General features: G+C 43.5%; 1 protein-coding gene across 7 annotated transcripts in view; it reads right to left on the bottom strand.

Moving 5' to 3' along the window:
* Positions 1–16,370, bottom strand: part of COMMD1 (copper metabolism domain containing 1) — a 79,715-nt gene extending 63,345 nt beyond the window's left edge. For 3 of the 7 annotated variants that reach the window (XM_055811144.1, XM_055811146.1, XM_055811145.1), the window contains exon 1: positions 16,140–16,369. In XM_055811144.1, coding sequence (XP_055667119.1) covers positions 16,140–16,328 — 189 coding nt within the window. In that variant the 5' untranslated portion in view covers positions 16,329–16,369. Of the gene's footprint in view, positions 1–3,580; positions 3,850–15,183; positions 15,299–16,139 lie in introns of those variants that run through there. The other 4 variants (XR_008748212.1, XR_008748213.1, XM_055811147.1 and 1 more) reach the window with 3 other exon arrangements.
* Between the last annotated feature and the right edge of the window lie 1,463 nt (positions 16,371–17,833).

Here is a 17,833-nt window from a genome sequence, read left to right as displayed (position 1 = left end):
TTCACCATGAAAATCTTCAACCAACAAAAAGCAAAAAAATTTTCTAAGAATGTACAGAATCACAGCTGTTCTATGCCAGTAATTTACATTACCATGACTGTTCGCTCAAGCGACTAAGTAAAAAAAGCCTATTTTCAAAAAGAAAATCTGTAAGAGAACACCATTAGATATTAAAAATTTCCTCCCATTACGTACTTTGAGATTTGTTAAAATAGAAATATCTCCCTCCATCCCTAGGAAGCACAGCTTATGGACAGCATGTCATACTACAAACACGCAAATTCTACCCTCAGCAGCTGGGCACACACCTGTCCTTCCAGAGGCTGGGCAGATGCTTCTGAACAAGAAACAGTTTTGGTCACACCGCCTTTTCCTTGTGTTCACCCTCAACACTTACCCACTATGTCTTCAAATATAATTCAGCCAATAAAAATATGACTTCAAATACTATTTCCTTAATGGAACAGTATTTGATAATCTGGAGAGTTTTGTATTGGCTTAATTAGATTCATTAGACATGTGCCTTAGTACACAGAACAGGAAAACAGACTTAAATTCATCGTCTCTTCTGAGAAATAAAGCCTGACAAGCACGCAGTACTACTAAGAAATGACAATCGGCAAAACCCACCAGGAAAAAACTGACTTCATTTCCAGAAATAAAACGTTACTTGTCAACCACCCGGTACGAGCTCCAAGAGCTGCCCATGCCAGCATGTGTAGGCATTTTCGCCAGCTGACCCCTCAAAGCTGCAGGCTGCTGCCAGCCCGCAGCACAAAGGCATCACAAGCTCAGAGAAATAAACGATTCAGTGCCGCCTGCCTACTAACAAACTCGCCTCTTCAGGTTTTTGGGAGGCAGGGACGAGAGGCTAGTCCTGCATCACAGCCCTTGCCTTTTGGATGCTCTTGGAAATACAACCTTAAAACCATTCTCAGATGGTGGGAGCACATGGACAGAGGCGGGGGCCAGCTGCAGACAGCAGGAACACGTCAAGGGACCCCACTCGGCCAAACCACTTTGATCACACAAAACCAATTCCTGTTTACTTCAGGTTACTAGGCATTTCTTCCTCTTACCAACCTTAGAAGAAAACTTTTACTGGATTTGGGGCAAATGGGGGGTGCCTGCTGCATGCAGCTTTGGGGCGTGCGGTTTCTTTCCCCCTGTCTAAGAAGAAAGGCAACCCTGGGAGAGGTTCTCTGTCTCCTCATCTTTGGACGTAATGGCACGCACGGGTCCTAGTGACACTAAGCTATTTGCCAAAGTCAGCTCAGCATGTTCTTCTACAAATAGTAGCTTCAGACAGGAGGAATTTGAGAAGATCTCTGCAACCCTGTGGTTTCTGGGTCCTCCTTTGTAAGTATGTACTAACCAGACTCTCTCCCAAGGGCTGCCGAGATACCCAGTCCTGTAATAAATGAGCTGTTCCCAGAGATGTTGCCTGGATATTAGTCCAGTAGACTTTCCCACGTTTCCGGAGACAGTGGAGGTTTTCAACTAGCTGGTAGGTTGTGCCTCACAAACACTGTTTATTAGAGTCCAAGAGCTCTCCTGAGAATTGGAATTAAGATAAAATTAGATGCAACAGCCTGTCTGTCTGCACTTGGAAATGGTGATCCATCTTTCTGAAAAAATCCGAAAGCTAAAGACTTCAACACCCCCCCACAAATTTGTAAGTCAGAAATCACAAGTGACCTTGACAACACATTTGGTATTTCTACATTGAAGTAGCAAGATTTTAACTAATCCTTAAGTCTTCATCTAATCCATGGGAGATCGCACGCATTGCCATCATTCAAGTTCCATACTGTGTCCCAGCATTATTTGTTTGCTTCTTACTGAGCTGTAATACACAGTTAAAAGTGAAATGAAACTGTTTGCTAATAGAAAAGAGCTAACTGTGAATCATTAAGAGAATAATAATTTATGTTAAAACCTGTAGTTTATTTTTTTTTCTAGTGTGTAATAGATCTTCTGCAACAACTATTTCTTATTCCAACCTGTGGAGCCTTCTGATTCGTTGCCAAGGAGACACTAACCAGGTCAACGGACCGTCGGCAGACTTGGAAATATTTTGGAGTTACTCTGACTTTCATCAAGCTTTCTCCTCAGACAAGAGGATTCGCAACACACAGCAACAACAAAAAAATTACTTAACTGCTACTGCAGATGGGAAAAATGCGTGTGCATGATGAAGTTTCAGGAAAAATTACATGCTTCCTGCATTTCTAACCTTATTAAGCTTGATTCTACCCAGACTTGTCAAATGTGCACAATGAAGATAAACCCCTTCTGAGCGGGTTGCTTCCATGCATCCTGACTGACTCCTCCATTCTCTCTCCCCAAGGTTTCCACCACGCAGAAACCCCCTCAAACCCCTATCTTGGTTTTTTTGCATACAAGCTCACCTAACTTGACGTCCTCTGCTAAAATTACTTTTTCATTTGAACACGAAGTTCAGTAAGAGGGGAGTAGATATTCAGCTGTTTCTGGCCTAGCTTACAACTGAACACAAAAGAGATCTTGGCATTAGTTTTTAAAACATCTGAAGTGACCACAACATTTTTTAATCCAGCCTGCCTCTGCCATTAGTCTGTATGTCTGCTAGAAGTGACCAGTTTGAACTCATAATTCCATAAAACACCACTTCCTAAATTTATTTGCAGGAGGTATCACTTTCCTGCAGTATGAAGGCTCAGTTGATGACAAAGGAGGATGAAATGCTGATTAAAATAGGCAGCCAGCAGATGAACCGCAACCTGAGCCATGCTCCTGTGGTCAGATCATACTTCCTGCAAATTTGCTGGGCTGAGCTCAAAAAAGTGGCTTCCCCACCCTAGCCCCATCTTAAAAAACAGATTCAGCTGAAGGAAAAATCGAGAATCATTAGGCTTACTCTGTCTGGACTGACCTAAAGACTCTGTCTAGGCTTTATACCACTTACAGAATGAGAATAAATTAAAAAAACCCAAACAGAACAAGCCCACCCACTAACGCCATTAGTCATGGCTAGATCTTCAAACAGCGCCTGCATACTCAGATTACAAACAGATACTAAAAGCTTGGATATTAAGCAATAAACATTAAAAAGCACCTCCCCCTTCCTAATAATAGTTTCCAAATTTACTTAAATTTGTACTTAAATTATTGAAAATAGAAAGAGGAAGAGATGTACAAGAAAAAAGGCAATGGAAAGTGCTTCTCAGAGAGCACAGATAAGTCGACAGGCCAGAGGAAAAACAGGGAACCGAAAAAAATAAGGAAATGTTCTATTAATAGCAGATACAGTTGCAACTACGAGGGTCAAATAGGAGGAATAAAAATATAAATGTATTAAAATACAAATAGAGGTTGTCCATCCTGGCCTGTACTCAACTGAAGCACAGCAAAAAAAGCCAAAGCTTTGCTATCAGTTTTCTCCCCAGCTGAGTTGAATTCTTTGCTATGGTTCAGAAAGCGTTTTGCCACTTGGGGTAGAGGCACAGAAACGTCACATTTCCAGTAGTTCTTAAACATGCATCCATGTTACAGCCAAGTTTGACAGATTCAATCTTTTTCAAAATTAATGTGCACATACGTGTGCCCTGAAGCTTCAGCAGAGGCAAGTTGCCTTCTTGGAGAACATAAAAATCTTTGCAGATTATGTTATTCAGTCTAAAACAGATTCTTCTTTGGTCCTCCTCAAGGAGCTAGATTCAAAAATAAGAACTCTCAACAGATGGAAGCCATTTAATGCAGTACTGCTAATGACAGAAAGGAAAATAAAAGGCAGAGAGAAATCCAGATAGGACAGAATAAATACCAGATGGCAAACAAAAAAAATATTCAAGGGAGGGAGTAAAAGCAGGAAAAGACACACACAGATAGACACATACACACTCTGACAGTCCCGGAACTGGTGACATGACCTGTCGTTCCCTTAAAAGACCACGTGGTCAGCTTTTTTTCTGCTGCTCTGTTCTCTTACAATAAAATAAATGAGAACTGTGTTTATCAGGTTCCTACAATCATTCTGGGAAAATTACTCGCTGCCGTGGACTACTGCTTCATGTTTAATCTCGTTTCACTTAGGAAAGTTAAAAATAGAAGTTGGAGCAGCTCATATTTTGAAGGCACGTGGGGGGGGGGGGGGAAGAAAAGATGTAGCTCTACCCCGAGTGCAGTAATGGTGCAGACATTAGCAGAGCTTATTGTAGCTCTCTGCAGGCAGCAATCCTGCCAGTGAAATCAGGCAAAGCACAAACTTGCTTTATTATGAACCAAGCACAGAAAACAGAAGTTTTCATTTTTACTCAGTGCATCTTGACTGTTTGCATCTTAAAAGTTAACAATTAACTCATTTAATTTCCCTGTTGATTTACATTTGAACATCAGCTTCCTTTACAGCAAAGCTTAGATGCTCTAGCAGTGAACAACATGAAATACGAGTCACACTCCTCAGCTGTATGGTGTGTTGCCATATACTCTGGTTTGGAGCCAGATTCTGACTCCAGGCTCTGCTTTCCTCTCTTTCACAGCACTACTGTATATTACCTGTACTATTCCAGGCAACAGGCGGAGTAACATTTTCCTACCTGGAAGGAGAAGGGTTTCTGCACTCCTAGACCAGGCTCACAACACAACGCACCACTGCCTTAGCCCACAGCCCTGCAGATACATTTCACAGTGGCAAAGAGATCAGCAAGTAAAGGAGACAAGTTTGCAGACTACAGAGTTTTAAGGGAAGCAAGCAAGGGTGCTTCACCATCTGATCATTCATCACCTATTTTGACAACTCATGTTACACGTTGACAGGTTTGACAGGCGAGAGGTAAGCCTCCAGTCTTGGGATACGAGCCAGCAGGTCTTCCTTTCAACACAGATAAAATAGTTTCCCCTCTTGTCGGCTCAGTGAAATATAAAACATGTTCCCCAAACCAGTAGCAGCCGTGGTGGTTGTTAACAGCCGAACCTTTATGAGGAGAAACAAGCAGCAGGTCACCGTGTAGGCATCTCAACTGTTCTGTAAAGGTCCCCGGCTCCATCCCTGGTGCTGGAAAACAACACTTGATCCGGAGCGAAGCCCAAACCCGGGAGTTCAGAAGAAACTATCCCTCACTTTCCCATAAAGATTTACGTACCGTTTGTTGTATTAAAAATGCTTAGAACGAAGCGTAATAAATATTTTTTGGGGAAAAAAGGCTAAAGACCTAATGAAACAACCAAAACATCAATCTGAAAGTATTCTCCAACAGTACCACGTTAAATATTAACGACTGCTTTAACTACCCCAGAGGGGGTTCTCTATTTCTATCAGATCAGGTCCCTGACAAAGTCATCTATCAGCAGAGCTGGCCAAGTCATCAGGGTTTCCAGCGAGCTGTAGGACCAGCAGCACACCCCTGTGCCTCCAGACAACATGCACTGTTCTCGAGAGCAACACATGCATGGTGGCGGTTTGCAGAGCTTGCAGACACACACCACCAGTGAAAACCCTTTGGTGCCCACCATCATCTGGCGTTATTTTTCACCATCACAGGCCTTAACAGCTAAAAACTTCAGCACTCAAACGCGCCAAGACACCACAGCCCATGCCATCAAAAAGAAAGCAATTATTTTTTCCCATGCCTTCTCTTTGGCTTTTAGTCAAATTGGGGGCTACTCATATTCAATGAACTCCCTACCGTTTGTCCACACGAAATAAAAAATTTCTCTAGTGCTTTCTTTCCATTGCAAGACTATTTATAGATTTCCTAACATGTCATAAACTGATGTGTCATCAAATGAATCCTGTGAACAGAAGCACTCTCCCTGCTGAGCAAGGAACAACTGACACTCTTCTAACCTGCTTCCCAACAAGCCACAGCCAGATCACTCTCTTTCCATCATTCAGGAGACTTTACCCAAAGGACACAAAACAGGGACATGTGCACAGGTACTTGTGTACAAGGAGGCACATCCAGTAAGCGACCGAGGAAGACTCCTCCTGCAAGGTTGCATCAGCCGCTCGTGCCTTTGGGTGTCTTAAGAGTCGCCAAGAGAGGACCATCATAGAGGTCTCAAGAGGTCTGAAGCGCAGCATAACAACCTCCAGCCTCCTGAGGACCCCTCAGTAAAGCCCAGCTCCAGCAACACATGTATCTCACACACAACACTGGAAAGCAAACCATGGGGTCATACCGCAAGACCCCAACCAGCCCCAGAACCACAGTTTACCATCTTCACCCCAGGCAGTGAATAAAAACTAAGTGTGTCACTGAACGGTGTCAGGAGGGGACTAATTTCTGACCTCTCTTCTTTTGTGCACTCTGCACAGTGCAAAAATACTTTGTAAACATGTACGTGTGATTGCCATAGGAGTATCTGACCAACTACTAAAATAACAGCACACTGCCAAAATGCGCCACTCCTTGTCCTACAGAAAAAGTCTTTTGTTCACTTCAAAAAAGGTAAAAATTGATTTTAATGAAAAATACTAAAGAAATCAAAGCTAATTCAAATGTATAAAGTACTTCTACCACATTTGACCATGTAAAACTAAAGCATACTTACACAAACAGCTCGTTAGAACAAAATATAAAATACTCTTCAACCACAAATGGCAAAAGGAGTACAACAGAACAGCACATCTGACGCAACAGTCTGAAGACAGACAACAAAGCCATGCGTAAGTGTCACACAAGGAGTAAAACTGTCTGTTGCTTACTCGCCTTTTACACAGATACCACTTTAGTGTCTGCGTATATCTTCAGAACATGTTTCATAATCCTGGCAACACAGTTTATAGAGACTGCAAAGAAAGGAAAGAAAAAAAATACCCACCAAGCTGAGGTAGAAACCTTCTGGCAGAGATCCCAAAACATCTCAAACAGAAAAAGAGATATAATCTAGCCTTATTTGGAAAAAACCCCAGAATTTCACTCAAACTGTATTAGTATTGCCACATTTTATTGGGGGTGGGGAGTGGGGGGTGGGAAGAGAGATATGAAAAACAGGCTTGCAGGAATATATTAACATATGCAAAATGAGATAATTAAAAAAATATTTTTTAAAAATGAGAAAATCACTTATTTTAAATCTAAAAATTGTTTGGACAAGTTGGCTATTATTTCACATTTGCTACGCACAGTCTATTTTCATGTTCTTTCAGTGAGATTCTGTTGTGATGTTTTTAACTTACATGGAATCACACATAAACCAGCACTGTTGAGAGGTAAATATAGAAGGTGCCAAAGAATTAGAGGAATAAAAAAAATGTATTCCAAGATCACTGTCACCTTTAGAAGTGAAACACACAGTCCTCAGGGAGAACAGATAAACAGATACCAAACTCGGCAGGGAGTTGGGAAGGAGGAGGGAGTCACAGGCTTGCTATACAGCTATAAAACTATCAACTTCGCAAGAGGTGGCGTACTCTGAATTAGACCTTCGGCTGTCAGCTATAAACAGATGCTTGTGCACTGTAAACAAAGTGAAAGGTAAATCCCCCTTGCTTTTATCAGACAATCCAATTTTAAATCATTGCATGGCTAAAAAGTATCGGGTGATTCGGTTTCCTTGTAGGATTTAGTTTCCTTGTACATGACCACTATGTGCAATGGGATATAATTACGGAAAACCTACCGAGCTTAAGTTTCAGGTGTTCAGAAAACATAGCAAAAATGCCTCAAAATAAGAAACCAGTTTGGTTTTCACAATAATGAACTCCTAATCCCTCACAATGGAGGCCAACCACGTTCCAGTCAGTTCTGACTTACTCCATATACTAAATCTTTTTTTGAAGTTATTGTGTAAAATCACACATTTACAATGATAAACCCAAAATTTAGAAACAGAATATTTTAGGCTCTGCCTTTAAAGAAAGTCACTCACTTTGCCTTGTTGTAAGGCCCATGATCCTCCAGGGATGAACGCGGGGCCCTCTCAGTGTTGCAGCCAGCCCCTCCTGCCAGGGAACCGGACTGGCCATTCCCACCACAGCTCAAGTCGCCGCCGGTTCTTACCCGACAGCTCCTGCCCCACTGGGCTCAATGACTAAAACCATCAATGAACAAAAGACTTGACGTAACAAATTGTAGCGTCTGATATTTTGTGCCACTAATGCTTTTTCTCGCCCCCCCCTTTTTTTTAATAAATAAGCTATTTAAAAAATTAACGTCATTCAAACACGTTGAAGAGTTCAAGGCTCCAACATTCCAGTCACCACACTGGAAGAAATCCAGAGTACAAGCTGCAAAATGCAGTAATTCTAGCTACACAGCATTTTTATCACTCTTAAGTTTTTAGTATTGTCGAATTTATTTTTTTTTTTAACAAGTTGTTGGATATACTGCATCCAGTTGCTCCAAACTAGCACAGTAGAAAAACTGATGTACGTCATAACAGGTCTGTAGCTGCCAAGCGTTACCACGAATGGAAAATTTCAGATGTTCATCTTGTAAAAAGGGTTGACTTGTAAGCATCGTCCAAACTCGCTTTTCATACACTAGCTGTGAACCCCTGGCTCAAATGAATGTCACAGCTCTGCATCTGTGATAGGTGTTTATTCCATGCATTAACGGCTCTTTCTGTTGCTCTCTTCTTGTCCTGAACCTTCTGTGAAGCGAGGATGTATATATGCATCAGCAGAGATTACGCTCACCCCAACGTAAAGGATGCACTGACTAGTCTTTTTTCCTAGTAAGATTTATCTTTTCTTGCAATGAAAAGATACATGTGTATTTGAAGAAAGAAAGAAGTCTATTATCTGCTCAGCTGCATGGCAGCCTCACATGAGGCTGGCACGGTTGGAATAAGAATTTTCACTCCATTGCCAGCATCAGTACTGTCCTGGAGCAAGCAAGCACTAATCTCCCTTCACACCAGTTGTAACAGACAGTATCTATATATTTTATATATACCTAAAAAGTATGATATAACAAAGAATATAATTTCAGTGTACAGCTTTTCCTTTCCTTTTAGTCCTTTTTTATGTATCAAAACGAAGGTGAGACAACTCCAGCTCTCTCCGTTTCACAGGCCACATTTAAAGAGGAAAGACAACTACTACTAGTCCAGAAAGTCACCAGCGCCGAGATGACGGCAGTGAACTCCCATAACCCTCCTCAGCATTTCCCCCACACTTTGGGGAACTGGGAACGGAGCATTAGTGTTACTGAAATAAAGGTTTCACGTGTAGTTTTATGCCTAAGGGAGTCTTTTTCCCTTTTCAAATATACTCTGTACAGCATGTGTTTGATGAACACTAATGAAGTATAGCATAAGCATTTAATTTGCAATAACAAACTTCAAAGGCAAGATCTCACTCCCTAGTCCTCAATCACAGTCGATTCTTGTTAAGGTCAAGAGAAACACTGCAGGGATCAGACTAATGAATTTCAGCATAATCAATATACTTGCCTTTCTCTGCATGCATCTGTGGGTGTCCATACACACACACATATATATAAACATGTTAATCACACACACATATATATATATGTATGTAACCTATGCTAATCATACCTGCGGGGTTTGCATTTTTCTCTGAGAAACAGAGTGCACCCAAAGCTTGCTGGTGTTATTAATGATGAAAATACTACTTACTGGCATAAGTTCTACAAATGCAACAAACCAAACTGTACATTTGGATGGCGACCACCAGGGAATCCAGCTTTCTCAACAGCAAGCTGTTCCAGAAGTCCATTAACAGACAATTAGCAGATTTCCAGTAGGGCATTTTCAAAGGAAGAAGTAATGCAGAGTCATTACCAATAGGAAAAGCTGGCGCTGACCTGCCGGCTCTAGGCACAGACAGGGCAGCCCCCACCTCCACAGCTGGGACAAAGCAAGTAGGTCTCTACTTGCAGAGATATAATCAACACTGTAATTGAGGAAAAACACAAAGAGAGAGACTGGCTTCTCCTTTGGCCAATACAGACTTCACCACACCTATCATACACCAGTGACACAGGTCTGCCAACATCTTCTAATTTACCGTTCTTCCATAGAGAACATGAAAATAATATGACACAAAAGGTCAAGTAAACCATTAAACATAAGGTAAGCCATTTTCACTGAAGTGGCACAGTTGCAGCATATTGGCACTTTACAATCTCAAATGAGTCTTGGATTTGCCTCGTTAGGTAATAACCTTTCACCTCAGTCTCACGATCGAGTTATAGAAAATACTACTAATTAAGTGAATGACGTTATAACGGTGGAAGCCCTCCCCTTTCTGCCTGCCTGCAGGATTTGCATGTGTAGTTGCACAGCAGTAGGAAGACTATGAGGTTTGCAAGGTGGAGGTGTGCACTCCTTACTCACACCCCATTGTTTAAACTTTGTACAGATCTGCTCACAGCGCAGAACACCATCACCTTCCCATCCCACAGCTACCAGCAACAACACCGCCTCCTATACATCTCTCCGTAATTACAATAGCAATTAAACCAGTATGGCAAATAGGAAAGGCTTTAACAACACAAATACTGACTATTGCAACTGGAGAAATCGCAGAAAAAGGAGTATTAAAAAAAATAATCCAGAATGAAGCGGGTACATTGTTTGAAGCACCGTCCTTACCGCTCCTGCCAATGTGCTTCAACCATGTCACATCCTGCAGCCAAACTCCCTCTCCAGTTCGCTCTTCTGAAGAGCCTTCCCCCTGCACTTTATGTTATTCCTACATTCACCAGCTGCACCAGTCTTTATTTAAACTAACTGCTTGTACACATACCTAAAATGTAAAATAACTCACATTGGAAGCACTAAGAATGCTTTGGGGCAGTATCCATCAATGTTTTCATCACCACAATACAGCAGGCGCTAGTTCAAGTAAACATTCAATTTTCTACCCTTCCGATGCTGAAATAGGGTGAAAAAAAGCAGCAATGCCTATGGGTTTATATACTGGTAAGAGAAAACGCATGCTGCTACACCAGACGCTGCAGAGGTGGCAACTGAGCTGTGTTCACATCGGAGAGCTCTAATAGTGGTGTTTCACTACATTATCAAAAAAAAAAAAAAAAAAGAGACACAAGAATTGTTATTTGTTCCAGTCAAATATCAAATTGAGATAATATATTTTTCTCATATATGTCCAATTTTCACACCGTAAGCATTCCTTCCCTCCCAAAATTCTGTGCAAAGTTACAGTTAGCATATTTTCACCTAGCCCACTAACAAGCAGAATTATTCATAATAAGCACAGTCATTCACTGGAGTGAAAGGTCTAACACTTAACACAAGTGTAACACACTCAACTACAACAAAGGACACATGTTTGGGTAGAAAGCACCTTATATCAACACGGTACTTCTTGATACTGCTTTACAAGAGACTTGTTCCCTTTTTCTTCAGTCGAGAAGAATGAGCATGTTTACTGGGTTATCTTTCTAGCTAGTAGATGCAGGCACAATTGCAATTCTAAGTGGCAGAAAGCAAGCGGTGTCTCCTGTTAACTCTTCCTAAATGACTTTATCTCAGCCTTCAGACTGAGGTTGTTCTGCCCCTCAGCCTTGCAGAAGCTCAGACAACTGCAAAGCGCTCAAGAGCTCACGACCCAGGCCACGTACTTGAGGAATCACAAGGTATCTGAGAAGAGTGAACACTGACAACTCTTCTCTCTTATTAGAAAATGCAAGAAGTCATTTATTTCCCACGAGCAAATGTCAGCAGAAATCCTGCTGAAGAAGATGCAAAGTCTGGCTTTATCCTCCACAACTGAGTGAACCCAACTGTTGTTCTGCTCTGACTTTCCACCTAAGGGCTCACCCCTTTTATGAAGGGCAAACAGTCTCTTCCTTCTCAAGCAGGGGCAGTAATGCCTCGGGACCTCTTCTCGAGGTAACAGCAGCAGCTTCCTAGTGGGAGAGAAACAGTCTTTGGGGACAATGTACGGTAACAGCACTAAGCAGCCTCCAAAGCACCCACAGTTTGCTTGTGCGTCTCCGGAGCATTTTACACACCAACTGATTTTATCCACTAGTTCCCGCCCCCCCTCCAAATTCCACTGAATTTTCCCCCTCAAGTCTTTAAATCAGATTTGGATCAAAAGGTTTCTTATTCAACAGATTTTCTCCAAAGGCATGAAGAAAAGTAATCACTAGAAATAGCTGGGCATTTCACGATACAGAAATCGCTTAAAGATGGGACTTCTATACACTGTGTGTGCCAGTGGCACAGCAGAGGCAAACAACAACAGAACCATCAGCCTCTTGGCTGAAACACAGTGACACTAAACATCAGAGTCATCAGAAAAATGTGGCAGAAATATCAGCATATTCCCAAAGAAAAGCACTGATGGAAAAGGGCTAGCGAATATTATAAAGTGTATACATTGAGTGTGGGTCCATCTAGTTTGTTGGATATCAAGCTCTGGGTTCTCACATATTATTTACGTAGAGTCTGATTAATATTTTACCAATTATAGCAAGTATATTTATTGCAGATGGCCTTTGTGTCAAGAAATACTTATAAATCATATATAATAAATTTAGAGTCCTCACGCGGAAATTTTTATTGTCATTTAGCCAACGCACACGGCTCTGAAGCACACTTCCAACCCCGCAGCGAAGGGCCATGTTCGATAAATCAAATAGCCTGCTGCCACCAGAAGGACAGCAGTGGGATTACTCCAGGCGTAAAGCAACTCTATCACCAGTGAAACTAACACAGTAAATTAAATTTACATAAGGAGGAGATAAATCTAGTACTTTATCAGGATGAAGTCGTCTTTGGAAATAAAAAAAAGCCGGGGGCGAGAATTCGCAGAAGCTGATTTCCCCCAGTTCCTCACCGTTCTGCAACCTTATGGTATAGGAGGCTGGGAAGCACGAAGGCAGAGGGGAAAAAAAATAAAAATCGACAGAAGAACACCAAAATGGTACAGTTCTCCAGAGTCAGGCTTTCCTAGGGTTTTGTTCTACCTTCCAGGATATTCCACACAAGAAATGAGATTTTTTTTTTTTTTTAAAAAAAAGTGAATTTAATAAAGCAACATGATTTCTCTACAAAATAAATGTGGCATTTTAGAAAGAGGTCAGATGATTCATGCACATTCAGCCAATCTATGGGCAGGAAACAGCAGTAAGGAGTAAGATTATAATGACATCTTTTATAAACACAAAACCAGGACTAGTCTGTACACAAACCAGGGGAAAAGAAACATTTAAATGCTGCAGTAAATATGATACACTTGTGGCCCTTATTCACCTCCATACTTTTCACAGGTGCCATGCTTTGCACAGGTGGAATGCAGAAGGGTACAGGGAAGTCCTTCACCTTACTTATACTAGCAAGTGGTTGATTTATGGTACAGATCCATGCTTACTACTTAGAAGACATGAAGTACTACAGCCATTAAACCACAATGGCAATGAATCTCTCTGCTGCTGACCATCAAGAAGATGGGTGTCAGAGAAAAAAAAAAAAATAATCCTTGAGAGACAGGAATGAGGCATTATTCATCCCATTAATTTAGGTGCTTACGTTCCCTATACAGTCAACAGAATACAGTATAAGGCATCTAATATTTTCCACATTGACCATACAAAGGACTTGGGCTTATAAATGAGGTACTTGAGAATAACCAGTGTGGCCACCTCCTGAAAAAACTTATTTGGTGCAATTAGGTATTATCATCACTGGAGACGTAAGGGTTACCTGCCTTCTGAACTTCAGATGCAGATCACTGCACACAAGGTAAATAGCTGCATAAACAAGTACTCTGACTTTCTGTTGCTATTCAGCTGTTTGCTCCCCTTCCTCCACCACCCAGAGGAGAGAAGAAACAAACCCGTAAAAAGATTAACAGAAAAGCTGCTGTTAACATCTTAATCATGCAGATTTTTCACAATGAATTCAATATAAAGTCTGGAATAAATTTGCTCAGAAATTCACGTGACAATTGATAAGGATGGGACAACACAAGAGCTTCAAGTGGAGCTTGCTACTTCAGGTGCTGGGAAGACAGCAGCATCCAAGACAAGTCCAAAACCTAAGATGTTATAAGCACAGAGGAACACTTTTGAAGCTTGCTGTTATCAGCAAATACAATATAACACAAAACCTCTCATATTTAAATTCAGAGATACTAAAAGTGTTCTAGGCAACTCTCTGAAGCATGCAAGTATGCGTTTATCAGTTCTCAGCTTCTTGAAGATTTAGTTAAGCAACCTGTAGGGCCAAGACCACTTTCCCCTCCCCCTCATGCACACTGTTGGAACAAAAGGAAACCGGTTCACACCATTATCTCTGTGTGACAGCTACAGATATGCAAGAGACCGAGATTCCCAGGCTAGCTGTGATAACTGAAAAGGAGGTATCACAAATAATAGCTAGGATAAAGGGTTTTCCCGTTAGGTAGATTTCTGGAAGAGGAAAATAAGTTTAAGCCTCCCTACTTCCAAACCACAACCGTATTCTCAACCTTCCCCCCCATACTGGGCGGCGTGAAAGAGAGAAGGTCCTAAAAATGACCAGAAAGCCAAGGGGTTTTTTAGGATGCTCTAGAACAGAGATCCTGCCAGTATCCACAGGACTTAGGTGTTACTTCCTATGTCACTCACTAGAAATAAGCACCGCAAAATCGATGCATACTTAACACGAACTTGTGTCTGTACAAAGTAGTTTGTGTACTGCTTAGCTCAAAACTTCACCTTTAAAGTGTGTTGAACTGCATAAGCTTTGGTTATTCCCAGGAATTCCATCCATAAGGAGATGAGGAGAGTGGTGTCTGTGAAGACCGTGAGATGCACCTGATGACAGTGAGAGGCTAGTTTATGTTGGAAGGTGTGATCTCAAAGACCACGGTTTTTCCAGTTTTGGTTCTTAAAGCAGCACATGGGGAATGAGATATCCTCTCCCAACACACCGCCATCCTCCTAAGCTATATGCCTATGTTACACCAATGGGTAAATACCCAATAATTTTAATCACCTGTGTTTTCTGGGGCCTGAATTATTATTATGTCTAGAACATGACATCTCAACAGCACTTGAGTAAGAGTTATATTTGGGAGGGAAGGAAAAAAAGCCAAGAAAGACAAAACCAGAGAGTCTTAAGTCCTGCAAGAACCAATCCTTATGATTCAGCTTTCATTCTGGGCTTTTCAGGGCATCATATGAATCTGATCATTAAAGAAACAACGGACCCTTCAGAAAAGCAGGAGATGAGTGCCAACATCTTCATCAAATTCCAGATCTGCCAACAATTGCCCACCTAAGTTTCTTTAGCTATTTCCTCTGGATGTTGTGCTCTTTTCTTCTGGCCTCAAACACATCATATTGGCTGAGCAGCTGTCACATTTCAGTGATGGCTAAAGAGTTACCCATTTCTGCAAACAGAAAAAGAAAGCCTATATAGACTTTGGAGATTATTCATATGAAATTATCATTTATCTAAAGTTACTATAGTGCACTGAAGTGACTAGAAAAATACTACTTGTGTTTCTTATGTTATCTGCCACATCTCTCAGAGGTAAGTCAAAAGCACTTCAGAAAAAAGCACCAAGAAAAACAGGCGAGTCAAAGAAGAGAAGAGAAGAGAAAAGAGGGAGGAGCGAGGGGAAGAGAGGGGCGAGGGGTCTGTCAGGACTGAAAAATAACTATCGGAACACAGGAGAGTGGGTACCACAGTAAAATTTGGCTTAGGCAGATTTAGAAAGGAGACCAATTTTAAAAATAAAACCAAAAAGGAAATCAAGCAGTGAACTGGGATCTCCTGCGAGGTACTGAAATGTCAGCCAGTTCATTTCCCCCGCCTGAGCGCGCCAAGAGCCCACGGCAGCGCGCCCGCACCCGCACCGCGGCCCGGGGCTGACCGGCCGCCCCGGGGAGCGGCTCCTCCCGCAGCTACGGCCGCACCGCGGGCAGCCGGCAGCGCCTCTCCCCGAACACGGGGCAATGTGCGTCGGGCGGCGGCCCTCGGCCCCAGGCAGCCGCAGCTCCCTCACGGCGCGGCGGGCCCGGGCCCTCAGGCGGCGGGGGGGGACCGGGCCGCCCGTCCCGCCGAGCCGGCCGCCCCCACCGAGGGGCGCGGCCCAAGCCCCCCCCACCGGCTGCTGCGGGAAGGCCCTGCACCGCGCCAGGCCCGCACCATCCGCGCCTCACCCCCGCGGCGGTACCAGCAGCCCCGCGGCGGAGCGGGACCCCCAGGCAGGGCCCCGCGGCCGGTACCTGCAGGAGGCCGCCCATCTTGGCGCGCAGGGCGCGGAACTCCTCCGGCGCCGCCTCGGGGTAGAGCTGCTGCCGCAGCAGCTCCTCCGTGACGGCCGCGTTGCCGTGGTAGGCGGCCTGGGCGATGCCGGCCAGCAGCGCGCCCAGCGGCCTGCAGCCCTCGGCCGGCGGCGGCTCGGGGGCCGCCATGGCGGAGCGCGGGGCAGCGAGGCCACGCCCCCAGCCCGGGACGGCGGCCGCGCAGGGACAGGCCACGCCACGCCCCCAGCGTGCGCTTCCCAGGGCGGGCGGGGGGCGCGGTCTCGGCCGCCGGTCCCAGCCCCCGAGCGCCCAAGGCGAGCGGAGGAAGCGGGGCTCTGCCCTGCGGACGGGCTTTATTAGCGCAAACATGGAGGCACGCACCCCCGAGCACCGTGCAGCCACTCCCCACACGGGCAACAAGTATACCCACGCGGGGCCTGCACCGACCAGCGTTCGGTCGTGCCCCGACGCCTTCATGCGCTGTCAAAGCTTTCTGTGATTTACAAAATAAAAACCATATACACACACACACACACTAAAAAACCCCACCAACCCAACCACAACCCATTCCCGTTGACCAGAACCGGACAGGAAGGGCCTGCCGGGGGACGATGGTTTTCTGCTTTCTGAATGGTTTCGTCAAGAAAAAGCACTCCATTCCACCCCTGTGCGGCTATTCTAAGGAAATTTCCATAGGCTTTGCTCTCAGCCCTTTCACTGTAAGATGCAGGGTCGACCACAAAACACATTAAGAAAGAGATACAGATAAAAATCAAGTGTTTTCTCTGTGCACCATTCTATACAACTTTAAATATACAAAAAATATTAAAATGTTCTGTATATACAAGCATGTGCAGTCACAAAAGAGACTGTGCTCTCCAAAGAGATGCCTACAGCACATTTCCTTCTGTGAGTACTGCAGCAGAATCATTTACCACCCACGTTCAATTATTTAAGCCCTTCACAGTTGCACTCCTTCATATGACATACAAGAAATACCACATTGCTCGAAAATAGGAGTTTCTGACCAACATGATCTGTGCTGTCCGGCTCTTCATGCTGTGCCTTCTGTATGTAGAGGACAGGCCAAGAACACGTGCAAGCTGTCCCTGCCCGAGGGGATCACTGCACACCACTTGATGCCAGAGGTACAGGAAGAATTAACAGTATGTGCATCACAAAGTTTCTTCCACTCCTTCCATTCATTTGGACAGTATTTAAAATGTCCTTTTTCACCAATGGCATTTAGATTAAACAGTGTCTTTAGAAGCATTAAGGGTGCAGGGATGCAGGAGTTTCTTTCCATCATTAGAAATGAATAGACAACATGAGAAACATAACTCCATTTGGGTACAGACTCTTCGCAGCTGACCCTCCTGAGACTCAAAACTCTTCCCTGATGAAAGCAGTTCACTCTTGCTCGTACTTAAAGAGAAAAGGGAGCAGGGTAGTAACTCTTCGTGGCTTATCCATATTACAGCGGAACATGAAATAAAATTTCTATCACTCTGGTTTAAATTTCTGAAGATGCTGTTCATCGACGACATGCTTTCTTCCGCTGCAAGCTGACGTACATCGTCAAGCCCTAACAAGCAATGCAGGTTTACTGACTTAGGTTGAGGTACAAAGAGAAATTTGTTCTTGTAACTGCTTTTTCTTCTCTGATCTCAGCC

The sequence above is a fragment of the Falco peregrinus genome, chromosome 7 (genome assembly GCF_023634155.1).
Source record: "Falco peregrinus isolate bFalPer1 chromosome 7, bFalPer1.pri, whole genome shotgun sequence".
Classification (NCBI taxonomy): domain Eukaryota; kingdom Metazoa; phylum Chordata; class Aves; order Falconiformes; family Falconidae; genus Falco; species Falco peregrinus.
This window is presented reverse-complemented; position numbering and strand designations above follow the sequence as displayed.